This window comes from Chanodichthys erythropterus, chromosome 11 (assembly GCF_024489055.1).
Source record: "Chanodichthys erythropterus isolate Z2021 chromosome 11, ASM2448905v1, whole genome shotgun sequence".
Classification (NCBI taxonomy): Eukaryota; Metazoa; Chordata; class Actinopteri; order Cypriniformes; family Xenocyprididae; genus Chanodichthys; species Chanodichthys erythropterus.
The window spans coordinates 52,292,368-52,310,325 of record NC_090231.1 but is presented as its reverse complement, the minus strand read 5'-3'; the positions used below and the strand labels follow the sequence as shown (position 1 = coordinate 52,310,325).

Here is a 17,958-nt window from a genome sequence, read left to right as displayed (position 1 = left end):
GTGCCAATTATTCATTCACTTTGTATATTCTTCCTCTGTAATCAGGATGATAGTAAAACCAGTGTGGACCAACAAAGCAGTATCAAAACAAGAATAACAAGCTGTAGTGAGCCAGTCCTGTCCCACATGATACACTTGATGAGGTGTTGCAAACTTTAAATAGCTGTTGCGTGTGCATGTCTGTGAATTTCACGAGACCATAGGGTGGACAATTCAATATTTTAGGTTTCAGAAGGGGGCTCACGTGCCCTTTTGCTCATCCCTACAATTACATGATCAAAGTGTGGATTTGGGACAGGACCCTTGACAATGATTTACTAATTAATTCTATTTTAAAGGAATTTAGTACTTGACAGTCAAAAATCAAACAAGTATAAGCGGAAATGGCAGCCCTGACAGCAACAGATGCCGGCCCAGATGCATTGTAAAAAATGACCATGATTTTAACAGTAAAAGACTGTAAAAATGCTGCAGTGAAAAACTGTCAATTGGTTTACAGAAAGTTTCCATACTATATACAGTGAATAACTGTAATAGATCTAACGGTACATTTAATGTAATTCACAGTTTTTGGAGGTGAAAAATAACAATTCATTGTAAAATTTATAGTGAAAAACCGTAAATTGACATTCCCACAATTCCCTGCGTGACACTTCACATTTGATATATTTTCGTTGAAATAACTCTGTTTCTTCTTAGATTTTCTAATTTTTTTCTAATCAGTTATATATATTAGGGTTTTATGTTATATCTAATGTTGTTAAATTAATGTTTATTGCATTTTTAAAATTTCATGCATGTTACCATGATGGTGTTTAGTGTGTGTGTGAATGACACTGTGTGCACCTTCTATATGTTAGTGTGGTCGTCCTCAGCTTGTGGAAAAGCTGCTTGTGATGAACTTTGATTCATCATGTGACTCTTATCACCACTGTGTTTGGTGACTATCAGTGTATTATAAAGGTACAAAACAGATATTAGTACTTCATTAGGTTGGTAAATTAACATTCTATCAGTTAATGAAATACGTTACTTTACCGTAAATTGAACAGATTTTTTTTTTTACATTGCTACTGTATTTTTTACGGTAAAGTTCTGGCAACCACAGCTGCCGTTTTTTTACCGTAAATTTTACTGGGATTTTTTTTACAGTGTGTGTGTAATCCACATGTACCAGATGTGGGCCGGATCTGGGCCACACTATGTTGCTGTCTGGGATATTATATGTGAAATAATAAAAAAGCAATCAGATTTAACATTTACAACACAGGACACCACATGGGAAATGAATAAGACAGTAGTGATGGGAGAAACTAAGCTTGTCAAAACTTTAAAACCACTGAACTATTTGTTTCGCAAAATGATTCAATGTTTCGAAGCTCGAAATGCTGCACACTGGTGGCACATGCTGGTCAGAACAGTGTAAATGCATCGAAAACTCGCATAAAAACTTATTTTTTAAACTAATTGCAAATGTTTTGTTGAAAGTGTAATCTATTAACTGCCAGCGTTGTTTTTTTGTTTTTTGTTTTGCCAGACACTGCCAGCTTTTTTGATTATTTTCACAAATTCATGGCCCCCAGAATATTTTGTTTTATGAAAGAACAGACCCTCTGCTTTTAAACAAAAACCTGTTTTATTATATTTTCATGCATTATTTTTTGAATCAACACTTGAATGTGTGTTCATGGGTTTGCAGAGATCATTGAAATTGAAATTTTAAAACATTTCAAAACAGTTATGACATAAAGCCTCAGTTACTGAAATCACATGACTTTGGCCCCAAATTACTGGTTCAAAACAATTGATTTGAAAGGTTTTAAAGCTTCACATAGCAGTGTTTCGAAAGTGCCCATCACTATAAGACACAGCTCTAGCAAAACCCCAGTGCAATCATCACCTGTCAGCGGTGTGTGTGTGTGTGGTCTTAAGGAAGAATCTTTCCTTCTGATTTCCACCCTTGAGAGTCTGATAATAAAGGACCATTGCGCCACTCTCATGCTTTGTCACCTGACAATTTGGGTCAAGTTAATTCGGTGTTGTCTCATTATATTGTGCACCAGAGGTGACAAAGGACATTTATGCCTCAGGGACACTCTAGAGACCTTTCCTGACCTGATTATTGTAGCAAGCGTGACAGATTTTCTGCAAAGTTTGGCATGTTCCACATCAAACCAACATTCAAAACTTTTAACTAAATCCAATCTAATTCAAAATGAGAGAAAAAAATAACTTTTTTTGAAAATCAGATATGTAGTTAGAAGCATGAACTCACATTCTTGAAGCCCCGGTAAAGGATTTGGAGCTCTTTGCGTGAGAAACGCGTTTGAGCCTCCAGCAGCTCCAGAGCTTCTGGTCGATGCCGTACAGCAGAAAGCTCCAGTTCATCCTCAACACTATCTGTAGAGAACACAAAACATCCAGATTATAATTCAGCTACTCAGCTAACAGCGTTAAATCTATTATTTATTTATTTTTATAATAATTAGTGTACCAAGTAATGACAAAACATTGAGCACTTTATATTTCACTGGAAATATTAGATGTACAACATTTAATGAGATCCAAAATATTTATTTCTTCATGAGTACTTAAAAAAAAACAATTTTAACACAAATGACAGTTACATCGTTACACCACTAGTTGGCCACAAGTGACTTCATGAGTAAGTCATTAAATCATTCACTTAAACCAATTTGTTCACTAATTCATTCATGAACACATCAAGTGACTGGCTACGTCCGAAATTGCATACTCTCTGAGTTAGTACTTTGTTTTTTTTAATGTTATTTTGCGACTGTTAAAATGTATGTACCATATAGTATAAATGAGTGTAGTATGAATGTTTTTCGCCTACAATATGGTAGGAAAGTATGCGTATTTGGAGACAGCTACTGTCTTATTCACTCAACAAATTTGTTCAAAAAACACTGATTCATTCGTGAATGAAACAAGTGTCTGGCTGCGTCCGAAATTGCATACTCTCAGAGTTAGTACTTTTTTCTTAATAAGTTACTTTGTGAATGTTAAAAAATATGTAGTATACAGTATAAATGAGTGTAGTATGAATGTAATCTTGATATACTACATTTCCATCACACATTCAATATTGCAAATATGTTCCATTCAGTCAGGTTCTAGATCAAATCGCAAATATCCAAAGCATGTTTTAACCTCTGTTCTAAGATTTTCAATCTGTCCATAGTATCTTAAAGGTATAATATGTAATAATGTTGGCCGCTAGAGGTCACTAGAAGACTATTCAAAACAAAGGCGTAGCTTGATGACGCCAAGTTTTAGAGCAGAATCTTGGGACATGTGGTCTCCTTCTCAACGGACGGTGCAAAAGAATAGGGATAGGACTCGGGAACAAATCATGTTTATGGATGCGATTCTAACATTACTGTAGTATGAAGCAGAGCAGGACCAAGTGTTGTGGAGCTGATTGAGGCCGCTGGAACGATCGTGCAACACACGCCTCACGAGCACCTGAACTTTTATTATGACACAGTCACCGGCACCGCTTCCACTTTTCGAGTCATGAGTTTGAGGAAACACAGCTCTGTTTATTATACAGAGATACATTTGAGTGTGTTGAAAATGTTATAACTTTACTCTGTGCGTTCGCTCGGCGGCTGCTCTGAGACACTTGTTTGAGACACACTACAGTAAGCTAGATCGATTTTAGAATATCATATTAAATATTGGATGTCGTGTTGATAAATGGCATGCAATTAATTTTAAAACATATTGTATGATGGAGAAAATGCTGTATTACTGTTTCTAAAAATAAATCTGCATCTGATTATGCTATGTTAGCTACTTGAAAAAATAGTGTTTTTCTCTGAGGCATGGTAAAGCATGGTACTCGCAAAAAATCAAGAAAATTGATTTAAACAATAAGACTAAATGTGTTGAGCTATATAACAACAATTCGTTTTCGGTCTATAAATACTGCATATAAAAACAGTTGTTCCCTTGTCTATTAAAACGTAATATATTAAAGTGTCTTTGGTGTTTCCATGGTTTCTACAAAATAAAACCGGAAACCGAGAGTAACGCGGGTTTGACGCAATTGACTGGCGACTCCTCACATGTCCTGGAGCCTTGGGTAAAATTGCAATTTTCTCATGATTTTCAAATGGTTAGAAACATTTGGGATATTGTAAGTACTCAAGTGAACAAAATATATAACACTGGCCTAGTGGTTTTTGGATATTTTAGTGCAAAAATATTACATATTGCACCTTTAACAGGCCTTGGTGTCTCAACCTAGCCTTAAATCTAAATAAGCTTTCAGTTCATATTTGAACCCTGATTAAATTGCAGTTTTGGCATTGCATTTCTCTAGCTTAGATCATCTAGCATCCAATATGACCTGTGCCTGAGATTCACACATTATTTACACACCTAAAGGCTAAATAATCTTTAAAAATAATGACTTAAGAGCAGGAGCCAAAAAAACATTAATCAATGGGAGGTGATGGTCACTATTGGGAGGCACGGTGATTACTGCGACACCTGAAGCGTGGAAGAGTAATGGCAGACATATGACCCTGTGATCCACAGAAGACGACTCGTCAACCGCTTGGCAAACAGAACTGACATATATAAACATCATTTTCTCATCCCAGAAGCGGCCCTCTGGGTGTATAGCAATCAAATGTGACAGAGTAATTGTAGCATCATTACCAATTCATGCTAACAGCACTGTTTCATAACATGATGCATATGTATTTTAATCAATTTTAATTTTATTTACATAAAATATGAAAAGAGTGAGAGATACAGAGAGGTCAAACATGAAATACTTAAGTAATAGAAAAAGAAATAAAAGGTATGACATACCCTTGTGAAAAATAAGTACACTTAGGAGTACTTAATATGGAAATAATTTAAAAGAATATACTTATTTGCATCAAAAAGCACTCTGAAGTTCAGCTAATTGCATTTAATATAAGTTTAAACTAATACTTTTTCTGAAGATTCAACATTACATTAACACTTAAGTAGGATTTTAGTACATCTTTACATGTAATTTATCGCTGAATGTACTGATAAGCATTTATGATAAACTAAAATCTTGACTTTAAAATTGACAAATGTCATTTCTATTTAAAATTGTATGTATTTGAAAATGTGTAAGTACTTTACATGTGATTTAGTATGTTTACTCAACAAATCAAAATAAGTGTATACTTAAATCACAACAAAATATTTAATGATTTAAAAAATTTCAAAGTAAAACTTTCAATTTGACAATTTTACAAAGTGCACTTTTTAAAAGTCTCTGTCGAGAAAGTCATGAAAGTGTACTCTTTTAAATACACTTAAGTGGCCTTTTATTTTATTAACATTATCTGCAAGTGCATTTTTTTTTCTTTTAAAAATTATACTTTTAAGATATGAAGTGCACTATAATAAGTGCACATTCAATAAATTAAGGGCACTTCTTTTTCACAAGAGTATGGACAATACGCTAGAAATAGAGCTGTCTGAGGAAAGATGCTGGAGACTTGTGTTGAAAGAGGACTTGCTTTGTGTACTGGTGGATGGTGCTTTGGTAGAAGAGCATAGGAACAGCTTCTTGAGCCGTGCCGTAATGCCACGCCTGCTGCCGTTCTGAAGGCAAGCGTTACCTAGAAGATACAGCGTGAGTGTCACCACAGTAACCATGGTCGAACGGAGCATCGGGCAGTGGCATGCTGACATGAGTTCATGAAGCAAAGCAGGCATGGATGTGTAGCTTCGTGCAGATCCAGGATCAGTTTTTAGTTTTGTCTTTTTGTGTAGTCTGTTAGAATGACTTGATGACTTGTTCTTTTTTTATGCTGCTGAGCAAATTATATTTTCTTTTCCCCAAACCTCAACCTAACCATCACATTAATCTTTCTACATGTTTAATTTTCATAAAGACTTGGCTTATTAAGCTGGTTTCCTCATGGGTACACTTTGCTCTTTCTCACAATGTAGGTGATTTGAGGTTTTACTGTCTTTGTGGAGACATTAGATGCCTGCAGTGTAGGCAAAACCTGCCCTATCTCCACATTGAACCAGTTCACTGACCTTAAACAGGACCTATTATGCCCTTTTACAAAGTCTTGATTTTGTCTTTGGGGTCTACAAGAATAGGCGTTCATGCTTGAATGTTCAAAAAACGTACCGGCGGGGACGTTTTCGCGAGACACAGACGAGTACGTCTCGCTGCAGTTTCCAACAGAAACGAACGCTAGAGGCCGGTAAAACGTCGTTAAGCATTTTTGCTCGTTTTCACGCACGGTTTCGATGACGGCCGGGGTCGGATTATGGATTCGTAAAGACTCGTTTTGGCGTCTCCTCGCGCAATATCATGTTACGACTTCAAAACGCATCTGACCAGAGTGCCCGATTTGTAAACGAACGTACTTTGGACTTTCCGGATCTACGGATTTCGCTTTTTTTTGGCCGTAACCAAGCTTGCCCGGTAGCTCAGCCGATACGGAGCTGGACTTACGGCGAGGAGTTGACTCCCCCTGCCTGGGTACGAATCCCACGAAAGGCGACTGACGGCAAAAAAATAAAAAAAGAGAGCTCAAAGAGAGATCTAAACGAGCTCAAAAATGGTACACGATCGCGGACGCTTCTTACGTCACGTTTGCTTTTGTTAACACTATCGGGTAGGTTTAGGCGTAGTGTCGGTGGGAAGTTATTTTAAAATGCAACGGAGCACAAACGTCAAATCGAGAACCGCAGCGATTTGTCTAAAAAGCAATGTCATAAAAACGTACCGCATTCATCCTATTATCTGCTCCAGCAAAAAAAAAGAAAAAAAGAACACGATTTTAGCACCGCTCAGTGGACATTTCAGAGCGAAACTGCAGCGATATGTACTCATGGGTACGTTTTCGTCATGAGACCAGGTTGAACTAGTCACAACTGTTTCCCAAATCCGTAGTAACGTAGTCGTATACCTCTTGTTTTGAGCACATTGGTTCGGCAATATAGGACTGTCGTTAATGATGTCGCACATAGGTGGATGAGTAATAACTTCTGCTAATTAATCTATTTGAGCATCTCTGAGATGCTGCTGTAACAAATATGAGACCTAATGACTACTTCACAGTTTCTGTTCCATGTTTTTTTGCTTTATTTGATGTTTGACTCTGGAGTTCCCTTACACATTTTAGGCACATGCGCATTATTCAAAAACGGCGCTGATTGTTGACAGATTAAAATGTATGTATTGAAATAGAATAAAATATTTAGAATGTACTGAATGTTATCTTGCTTATTGTGCCTAAGATCATGATCTATTTAAAGGCTTATTTCACTAAAAAATGATCTTTTTTAAGACCTTTTTTCATCTTCGGAACACAAATTAAGATATTTCTGATGAAATGCGAGAGCTTTCTGACCTCTCTATGGGCTAGGTGCACAAGATGGCGCCGGTGAGCTGCAGCGATGCGACTGTGCGCATGGTTACTTCCGCTCATGCCCTTCTGGTCTTAGCGACGCTTGTATTTGGTGCAAGAAGAAACTTAAATATGAAACTTAGCTAGATATAATAGATTTTTTTTTTGATTAATTAAAGAGAAGATGGTGGTCTATCAGAGACGAAAGAAAAAATTTTTGTTATATTATTGTGTAACGTTACCTCTGTGTGGAAATTCAACAAGATACACAGAGATACGCGATCTTTGACTTTCAATCTTTCTCTTGTTGATTATGCGGTTCAGGCTCAGCAGTGATCCACAGGGATCTCTTTATCCATACACTCAAGTGTGTAATATATAGGCTATCTCCTGACAGCTTGGAGACTAAATGGCTCAAAAACTGCCTTCTCTTTCTGTGTGGAACAACACTCGTCCTTCATGAAGATCGAGTGAACCCAAGCATCAATTCATGAAGAACCGAAGCATCAATCCTCATGGGAATATGATATGGACTCAGTGTATGCTTAAGTAACTTTATTTGGTAACATTATTATCGCTAACTGTATTATTTAGTAACCAATGTAATTTAAATGCATCATTTTCAGTGTTTGTATTTCCCCTGTGTGTTTCTATTAATTACTGCATTTATTTAGTTCAAGTGAGACGAGCAAAGACCATCTGTTGCATACATCATTATCTGTCTCGTCTAAACAGCAAAAAATGTATGTTACTACGGGCAAAAAAAAAAAAAAAACCTATATTAATTAAAAATGTAAATTAATCGCAATCTTTTCACAGCCTTTGCTTTTAACTAAAAAGATAACTGATGCAAAGAAATCATAAAATATGTAGTGATCATATTGATGGAGCAATTGATGTAGGTAAGTGAAAATATATGCACAGAATTGAGAAAATAGTATTTATGGAAATAAATTTACCACAGGGCAAACGTGTGAATGTTCACAGGGCATTTTATGCAGACAACTCTAATCGTGGTTGTATATTTACAGGCATTATTGTTGTATATGTGTGTGCACCATGAGTTTGTTAATCTAACCCATGCATGCATACATTTAAATGCCATTGGCTCATGTGATTGCACTATTAGTTGAATTTTAAGTCATATAACAGATTCTATAAACATGGCGGCCACGTGCAACTAGTCCATAGTCAGCAACGTCATAACCAATTTCGAGGCCCAGAAAGGTATTAAAGACATCGTTAAAATAGTCCATGTGACTACAGTGGTTCAACCTTAATGTTATGAAGTGCCGAGAATACTTTTTGTGCGCATACAGTATACCTTCATTTCCCTACACTGTTGACATTGTAAACACACTGCAGCCCTTTAGGGTTCTACGTCAGAATGCTGGCTTGTTATTGGCTGGGTCCAGCGTCAGAATCACATGTATGCATATAGCGTCAGCCAATACTAAGCCAGTGTTCTGACGTAGAACCCAGAAGTGCTGCAGTGTGTTTACAATGTGAACAGTGTAGGAGAATGACAGGGAAGAGAAGAAATAAAGTCATTATTTTTGTTTTGTTTTTGCGCACAAAAACTATTCTGGAGTAACCACTGGAGTCACGTGGACTATTTTAACAAAAGTCTTTACTACCTTTCTGGGCCTTGAAATTGGTTATGACGTGTATAGGGAGGTCAGAAATCTCTCAGATTTCATCAGAAATATCTTAAATTGTGTTCCGAAGATGAACGAAGGTCTTACGGGTTTGGAACAAATGGAGGATGAATAATTAATTACAGAAATGTAATTTTTGGATGAACTAACCATTTAAAGGGACAGTTCACCCAAAAATTAAAATTGGAAGATATTTGGAAGAATGTTTGTAACCAAGCAGATCTCGCCCTCCATCGACTACCATAGTATTTCCCCCACTACTATGGTAATCAATGGGGGGCGAGATCTGCTTGTTTACAAACATTCTTCCAAATATCTTCCTTTGTGTTCAGCAGAACAAAGAATTTTATACAGGTTTGCAACAACTTGTGGGGGAGTAAATGATGACAGAATTTTAATCTCTTTAAGTCCACATGTATTTTTTAAGAAAAACTTGAGAGCTGTAGTTTCAACCACGTTTTTAATTTTGCGATGCTGTTTGCGAATATTCGTTTGGAACTATTATTTCAGGAAATGCAAAATTGTTGAACTATGTTAATAACGATTGAATTCGTAACCATAGTTGGCTAAAGATGCTTTTGTGAAATGCACCCCTGTTTAGTTCCTGTCTCTATAAAGCTCCTTCTTCCGAAAAGCTCAAAGTGCTTTGATTGGTCGGCTGGACCAGTGTGGACTCTTACTGTAACTGTGAGTTTAGCACATAACTAACACAACTCAACAAGCACCCCATATACCTTGGCCAGGAATTATTTAAATTGAAGAATATAGTAATGTGTTCGTTCCCAGAAGAAATTTCAAGAGTACAGTCGAGGCATTTCACTGAGTTAAGAAACAGTGTTTACTGATATAGAGAATAACTCCCTTTGGAATAACATTGTGCTTTGTAACTTTGCAGACCTTTTTCATGCTCAAACAGCAACATTACACATTAAAAATGTAAAAAAGCATAATAGGTCCTCTTTAAATATGTTTATGAATAAAATCACTTATCAGTATGATCAAGATTTACAAAACGGCAGTTCAAAAAGTATCTCAAGGTACAATAATCAACTAGTAGCTGTATCTGTATTCTTACATGGCATGTTTTCTCATTAAGGACAAAAAAAATGCTTATTGTTGCACTATACAGGTAATAAGTCTGGCCTTCCCTTCAACACGTATGCTTATGTAGCACGATTGAATTTCCTGTGGGGAGCTGCTGGGGTTATCTCGAGGGGCACAGATGAGGTCAATACAGCTGATCTTAATTCAGCCCCATGAAGGCTACACACTCTTTGCTTCATCTGTATGGCGAGATCTGCTTGGTTACAAACATTCTTTCAAATATCTGTATGCTAACAGTGTCTATAGCTGTTTACATTGTCTGTGATGGTGAAAGAAATAAACTATGGAAGCTTTTTTCCAGCATGGAATAAAAATAAAAAAGGTAACTGCGACTTTTTATTTTGCATTTCTAAATTCAGAATTGTGTGATATAAAGTCGCAATTGCATGTTATAAAGTCAGAATTGCGTGTTACAAAGTCAGAATTGCATGTTATAAAGTCAGAATTGCATGTTATAAAGTAACATATAAGCTCGCATTGTGAGAATTTAAGAGAACAATTGCAAGTTTATTTCTTGCAATTCTGACATTAAAACTCACAATTGCAACTCTAAATAATGTAGTCCTGAAAAAAGTCAGAATTGCGAGATGTAAACTCACATTGTGAGAAAAAAAGTCTGAATTTTGACATAAAATGTCACAATTATCTTTTAAAATTTTAATTCATTGGCAGAAATGAGCTTCCATAATTAACAGAGAAATCATGAAATAAACTAAATAAAGTTAAACATCATGTACCCTTAACTTTTTATCTTATTTGCACTTGTATAAATGTATAAATCATTATTATCCAATCCATTTATTGAATTGAAATAAATATTTTATAGTGTTTTTAGTCTTCCACTACTTGTCAAAACTTTAAGCAAAAAAAGCTTGACAAAATTGGTGTTATGATTTTAAAAATCTAAATGTTTATGCTTTTGTAGACAAAAACAGTTTTGTAGCTTTGTGTAAATTTCTTGAAAAAAAGAAAAAATGCAAACATGAAATAAAATAATTTTTGATTTTTTTTTAAATTTTTTTTAAAGCTTGGTAAAAAAAAAGCTTATCAAAATGTTTAATTATTATTATTATTATTATGTTAACAATATTTTGATCTAAATGTTTATGCTCAAATGCTGTTGTAGACAATGTTTTGTAATGTTGTATTAATTTATTTTAAAAAATGTAATAAATAAATAAATAAACAAAACAATTTAGATTTTTGGAAATGGATATTGGACCAGCTATTGAAGGAAAAGCCACCAAAAAATGTCCAACATACATCGAAACTCAATATAGTTTAAAAAGCATCCCAGGATGCACCTCATAGAGCTGGTTGATCGAAATTAAAATGTAAGCTGGAGAGTTCGCTAGCTTTGAAGATCAAATAAAAGATGGTTTTGATTTGTTTTAACATTTTTTTGTCCAATTGTTTGATCTGTAATGTACCGCAAACTACTTGGTGACTATTATCAGTTCTGACTAACAGAAAAATTATTTCAGAAGACCTTGATACTCAGCAAGAGAGGAAGTGATTGCGAGGAGAAAACACTTCTTTTGGAAGATGATGTGAGACCCCTGACAGTCATTTGAGGTCGCTTGAGTTCTGGCTGCAGAACAGGGCAGTAATCACTCAGAAAGATTTATCTGTGTGGTAACAGCGGTGGTCACCATGAGGCCTGTCTGGGCAGTCATGATACTTTCACTAAAGACATCCGCTTAAATTACAGATTCACCCAAAAATGACATTAGCAGCTATTTCACATGATACCTTGCTGCATGTCGCCCCTGCCATGAGAAATACAGTATATGCAGTGTGGTGTTGTCCTGACACATGATCATTCTGCATGCACATAAGAAATGTAATTATGTCTCAGGTCTCATTCATAAAGTCTAGGGATTTCTTTCTTGACTACTAATATATGTATAGGTTTACATGGGATATAGGTGTAACTATTAAACATGCCATGCAGGGAAAATGTCCATATCTATAGTCCCATAGTAGTAAGTTTAGTTAGAACATAAATTCAAATGTAATGTGACAAACTATTCATCTTTAAATCAATGTTAAGGTGAGATTATAAATAAATAAGGATGCTTCATGCCTGATATCATTCCATCAATGCAAGAACAAGGCGAGTTGGTCATGATGCATTTTTGCCATTCTCAGGAAAATTCTTGCTGAGATCGACTAAACTCTGATATGTGCAGCGGGTGACAGCGGGCTCATATATCCATCAAATGTGAGATTTATATCTATCAGAAAACATGCCCTCAAGTCCTTTCACATATAAAGCCTGTAGAGTCTCTGGGGTGCAACAAAAGTTTCAGCACATGATTACCACAGGAAACACAATAACAAGACTTATGAACCAATGCAACCTGTTTGTGCTTGAGGGTCATTCCTATAATTTCCTCAGTTGTGGCATTCATTAATGCTGAATTTCAATTGATCATTACAATATGATCATATGCAGTTAAAAAGACAATATGTACTATTAATAACTAAGCATTAACAATAATTAAAGGCACTAAACTATTTGTAAATCGTGAGAAAATTGCAATTTTAACCAAGGCTCCGGGACGCGTGACGCGTCATACCCACGTTACCCTCGATTTCCGGTTTTATTTTGTAGAAACCATGGAAACACCAAAGATGCTTTAATATATTACGTTTTAGTAGACAAGGGAACAACCGTTTATAGTCAGAAAATTAATTATTGTTATATAGCTCAACACGTTTAGTCTTATTGTTTAAATCTAGTTCTTGATTTTCCGAGAGTACCATGCTTTCATACAATATGTTTTAAAATTATTTTCATGCCATTTATCAACACAAGCCATCCAGCATTTAACATGATATTCTAATATCAATCTAGCTTACTGCAGTGTGTAACAGTGTCTCACAGCAGCCACCAAGCGAACACACAGAGTAACGTTATAACATAATTTTCAACACAAAGCACTGTGTTACCTCTTACGCTTGGCCGGAAGAAGCGGCGCCGGCGACTGCGGCATAATAAAAGCTTTGCTGCTCTCGAGGCATGTGTTGTCTCTCATTAGCAATCGCTCCAGCGGCCTTGTTCAGCTCCAACGGTACTCAACCCTGCACTGCTTCATACTACAGTAACGATAATAATCTCATCAATGAACATGAATTCTGCTCGAGTCCCGTCCCGATTCTTTTCCACCGACTGTGAGGTGAAGACGACATCTCCCAAGAATCCGCGCTCAAACTCTGTGTCATCAAGCTACGCCTTTCTTTTGAATAGGTGACCTCTAGTGGTGAAAAATGTATATGTAGTAGATTTAATAATAACTGAAAATCAGCAAATTAATGATTTCTAAAAGATCATGTGACACTAAAGAATGAAGTAATCATGCTGAAAATTCAGTTTTGCGTCGCAGAACGCAAATATATACACACACACATATATGTATATGTATATAAATGTAATTATTCCGATCTTTTGTCCAGTAGTGTAGGCTAATTTATGTGACACATTAAAGAGCATTGAATATTCAATCAAATTATCACTGAATAAAGAAATACATCAATTAAAAAAGACTCAAGGAAAAATAAAACATGCTTAATACAAACTGAGACATTAATAACCAGTTTTTGTACAAACACACATCTGTAAAACACAGGACATATGCTAATGTATATGCTGCAGTGGGCACACAGTCAATTCCCAAATGAACTGAATGTTGCACTGATGTCTAATAGGGCTTGAACTTCTGCTCACCATATGGTACAATAAAGAACTGGTTCATTTCAGAGTGATGAAGATTGATTATTGGCAGACAAAGCTAATTCTGCACTGCATCAAGCAAAATTCTGCCTGTTTGTTTTTGGTGACTGGAAAGACCAAAGTTACACCCTTGGTTCCCAATATTAGAGGCACATAACCCGTTCCCCACAGCAAAAATGGCTGCAACCTGCTCAGGGTGTGTATGTCTACAGTTTGCAGTGTGTGTGTGTGTTAAATGCAGAGGACAGATTACGAGTATGGGTTACCATACTTGGTCTTCACATCACGACACTTTCACTTTTTTAACTCGAATGAAACAGAACAGCCTAGCTACCGTATAGCAACACCCTAGTAACCACCTACAACACCTTAGTGACATGGCGGTAAGTTTTGGTGGGAAGGACCACTCTAGTCTTTAGAAAATGTAAAACTTTACACATAAAAAAAGGTGGTGTAGGATATACTTTGTAATAGTTTTCACTATTGCAGGTAAATTTCACAAAAAAAGCCCAAAGAACACACTGAATTAAATTCACCATGCAATCAAAATTCTTTTATTTTTTTTAATAAATGATTTATCCGTGCACATCATTTCTTAAAATTTGTAATCTTTAACCAAAATATCTCCCTCTTGCAGTGACATCTCTTCTCTGATGACATGTTTACTGGCTGGCCGACCTGTCACTCACATGAGATTGACCAATAGCAAACCACAACCGTCCAATCAGTTCCCATTCAGTCTGTCACGTTCAGCATTCGACGTTGTAACCCCCGTTCCCTGAGGGAGGGAATGGAGATGTTACGTCAATACTGATGTAATGGTCTCGAGCCAAGCAAGACCCCATTACATCAGTATTGATGTAACATCTCCATTCCCTCCCTCAGGGAACGGGGGCTACGATAGTAACCTAGACATTCACCATGTACAAAATCAAGTCCTGCCTAAATTTTTTCTTGTTCATGAAGCCATTTCACTCAGATATATGTCACAATAGAGAAAATAGAAAGACTGAAATTGTATTTTCTTGTAAAACATACGTACTCAAATAATATTTGTTTTATTTACAACTTTGAAAAGTCTATTAAATGAAATGTTATTAATGGAAATGGAACACTTCAACACTTCAATCAAAATCTGTGTTGTACAACAAAAGTCTAGAATTATATAACACTATTTCAATTTCTAAAAATATAGCACATTTATGTGGTTCAGTATATTATGAAGTCTGGATAGTTTCATTGTTTCAAAATTGTCCTCAGAATCCAGCATGACTTTACAACTCATTTTATGACTTCCTCCTTCCTGCTGCCACCCATCACAACTCTCTTTGTTTCTCCACATCTATAATGTATATGCACCTCAGCCCGGACAAGTGCGGTTTTATGAGTCTGGACACTTCACAGCTTTCTGTCCCTCAGAGAGTCGATACCTCACTACTTTCTAGTCTGCTCCCAGACGTGACCACCCGCTTGTGGCGTCAAAAAAACAGCCTCGGAAACAAAGGAAAAAACAGGTCATTGCCCAAAGAGGCCACAACTCAAGAACGACAAGCACACTTTCTAGAGTTACACATAAAATAACACACCCAAGAGCTCTGTTAGACACAGCCTTATAGGTCTGTTTATTATGGATATTGACAAGGTCAAAACAGTAGTGGCAATTCAAGCTCCCACAAACAGAGACATGAATATAATGATCTGTCTTGAAGGTGTATTACTTACTATAAGTGGCTTCTAAATTGTAAAAGGATGTTGACTGCACATGAAGTACTGCTTGGGTTCAAACTTGCACAGTATTAAAATGGTACACATTGATTCACTGTAGGTGTGACATTACAAAATTCAGTTAGTTGAGGAATATTTTGGGTTCAGTGCAAGTTAAAGGTGTCCTAGAATCAAAAATTGAATTTACCTTGGCATAGTTGAATAACAAGAGTTCAGTACATGGAAAAGACATACAGTGAGTCTCAAACACCATTGCTTCCTCCTTCTTGTGTAAATCTTATTTGTTTAAAAGACCTCAGAAGAACAGGCGAATCTCAACATAACACCGACTGTTGCGTAACAGTCAGGATCATTAATATGTACGCCCCCAATATTTGCATATGCCAGCCCATGTTCAAAGCATTAGACAAGGGCAGCCAGTATTAACATCTGGATCTGTGCACAGCTGAATCATCAGACTAGGTAAGCAAGCAAGGACAATAGCGAAAAATGGCAGATGGAGCAATAATAACTGACATGATCCATGATATTTTTAGTGATATTTGTAAATTGTCTTTCTAAATGTTTCATTAGCATGTTGCTAATGTACTGTTAAATGTGGTTAAAGTTACTATCGTTTATTACTGTATTCACGGAGACAAGAGAGCCGTCACTATTTTCATTTTTAAACACTTGCAGTCTGTATAATTCATAAACACATCTTCATTCTTTATAAATCTCTCCAACAGTGTGTAATGTTAGCTTTAGCCACAGAGCACTATCAAACTCATTCAGAATCAAATGTAAACATCCAAATAAACACTATACTCACATGATCCGAAGCATGCATGCAGTATGCATGACAAACATTTTGTAAAGATCCAATTGAGGGTTACATTAGCTGTGTGAACTTTGTTTATGCACTGTATGATAGTCGAGAGCTCGGGGGGCAGGTAGCTTGAGATTTAAAGGGGCCGCAGCCTGAATCGGTGCATAGTTAATGATGCCCCAAAATAGGCCATTAAAAAAAATAATTTAAAAAAAATCTATGGGGTATTTTGAGCTGAAACTTCACAGACACATTCAGGGGACACCTTAGATTTATATTACATCTTGTGAAAGAATGTTCTAGGGATACTCACCCTCAAGTCGTTCTAAACCTGTATGAATTTCTTTCTTCTGCTGAACACAAAAGAAGATATTTTGAAGAATGTGGGTAACCAAACAGTTGACGGTAGCCATTGACTTCCATAGTATTTTTATTTTTTTTTCTCCATACTATGGAAGTCAGTGGGGCACATCAACTGTTTGGTTACCCATATCCTTCAAAATATCTTCTTTTGTGTATTTTGAATAACTGAAAGAAATCGAAATGATTTTTTTTTTGTGATAATCAGCATTATAAGCCACAAATGCTGTGGATAGAACTTAACTTCTATTGAACCTAGAATATTCCATTAAACTGTGCCATGCTGTCAATTACCATGGAAAATAGGAAGTGATTCATCACTCACTGCAGAAGTGCCTACATGGGACAAGCTCATATTCACTTGTGTTCTGTACAAAAATGTGTGTTATTTGAGCTGTTGTTACGGGTGGCTGGTAGAGAGATGAGGCAGATACGGATTTCCACGATAATAGAGACTTTACTTCAAACAATGGCAATGAACAACAGACAGACACCTTAACAAAACAGAGAACGGACGAGGAGTGAAGGGAGTGAGTGCAATATAAAGGGAGTGCTAACAATAGAGTCCAGGTGCAGGTGATGAGTGATGATGAGGAACTGACGAGGGAAGTGAGTGCAGGTGTGGAGAACAGGAGGATTCTGGGAAATGGAGTCCAGGGAAACAAGGGATCTGTAACAGTACCTCCCCCTCCCGGTAGGCGCGTCCTCGCGCCGTAGATGTAACAACCGGGAGGGGGGCGGGCGCCCTGGAGACCTCAAACCGGAGCAGGGGAAGGAGTAAACTGGAGTGGAGGTCTCCAGGGCAGGTCCAAAAACCATGGCGGGTCAGGAGCCGTGGGCAGCCATGGGGGGTCAGGGGTTGAAGGCAGCCATGGCGGGTCAGGAGCCGTGGGCAGCCATGGCGGGTCAGGGGTTGAAGGCAGCCATGGCGGGTCAGGAGCCGAAGGCAGCCATGGCGGGTCAGGTGCAGCGGGCAGCCATGGCGGGTCAGGTGCAGCGGGCAGACATGCAGCGGGCATACATGGCGGGTCAGGTGCAGCGGGCAGCCATGGCGGGTCAGGTGCAGCGGGCAGCCATGGCGGGTCAGGAGCCGAAGCCTTCGAGGCGTTGAGCCCAGGCGTCGCTGAAGGACTGGCGGGTGATGGCGGAACCGAAGGCTCCGCCGACCGAAGCGCA

General features: G+C 37.2%; 1 protein-coding gene across 4 annotated transcripts in view; it reads right to left on the bottom strand.

Annotated features, from left to right (window-relative positions):
• The window catches only part of kcnip4a (potassium voltage-gated channel interacting protein 4a), a 245,788-nt gene that overhangs the window by 29,192 nt on the left and 198,638 nt on the right, over positions 1-17,958 (bottom strand). For all 4 annotated transcript variants that reach the window (XM_067400008.1, XM_067400010.1, XM_067400009.1 and 1 more), the window contains one exon: positions 2,276-2,400. In XM_067400008.1, the coding sequence (XP_067256109.1) occupies positions 2,276-2,400 (125 nt within the window). The remainder of the gene's footprint in view (positions 1-2,275; positions 2,401-17,958) is intronic.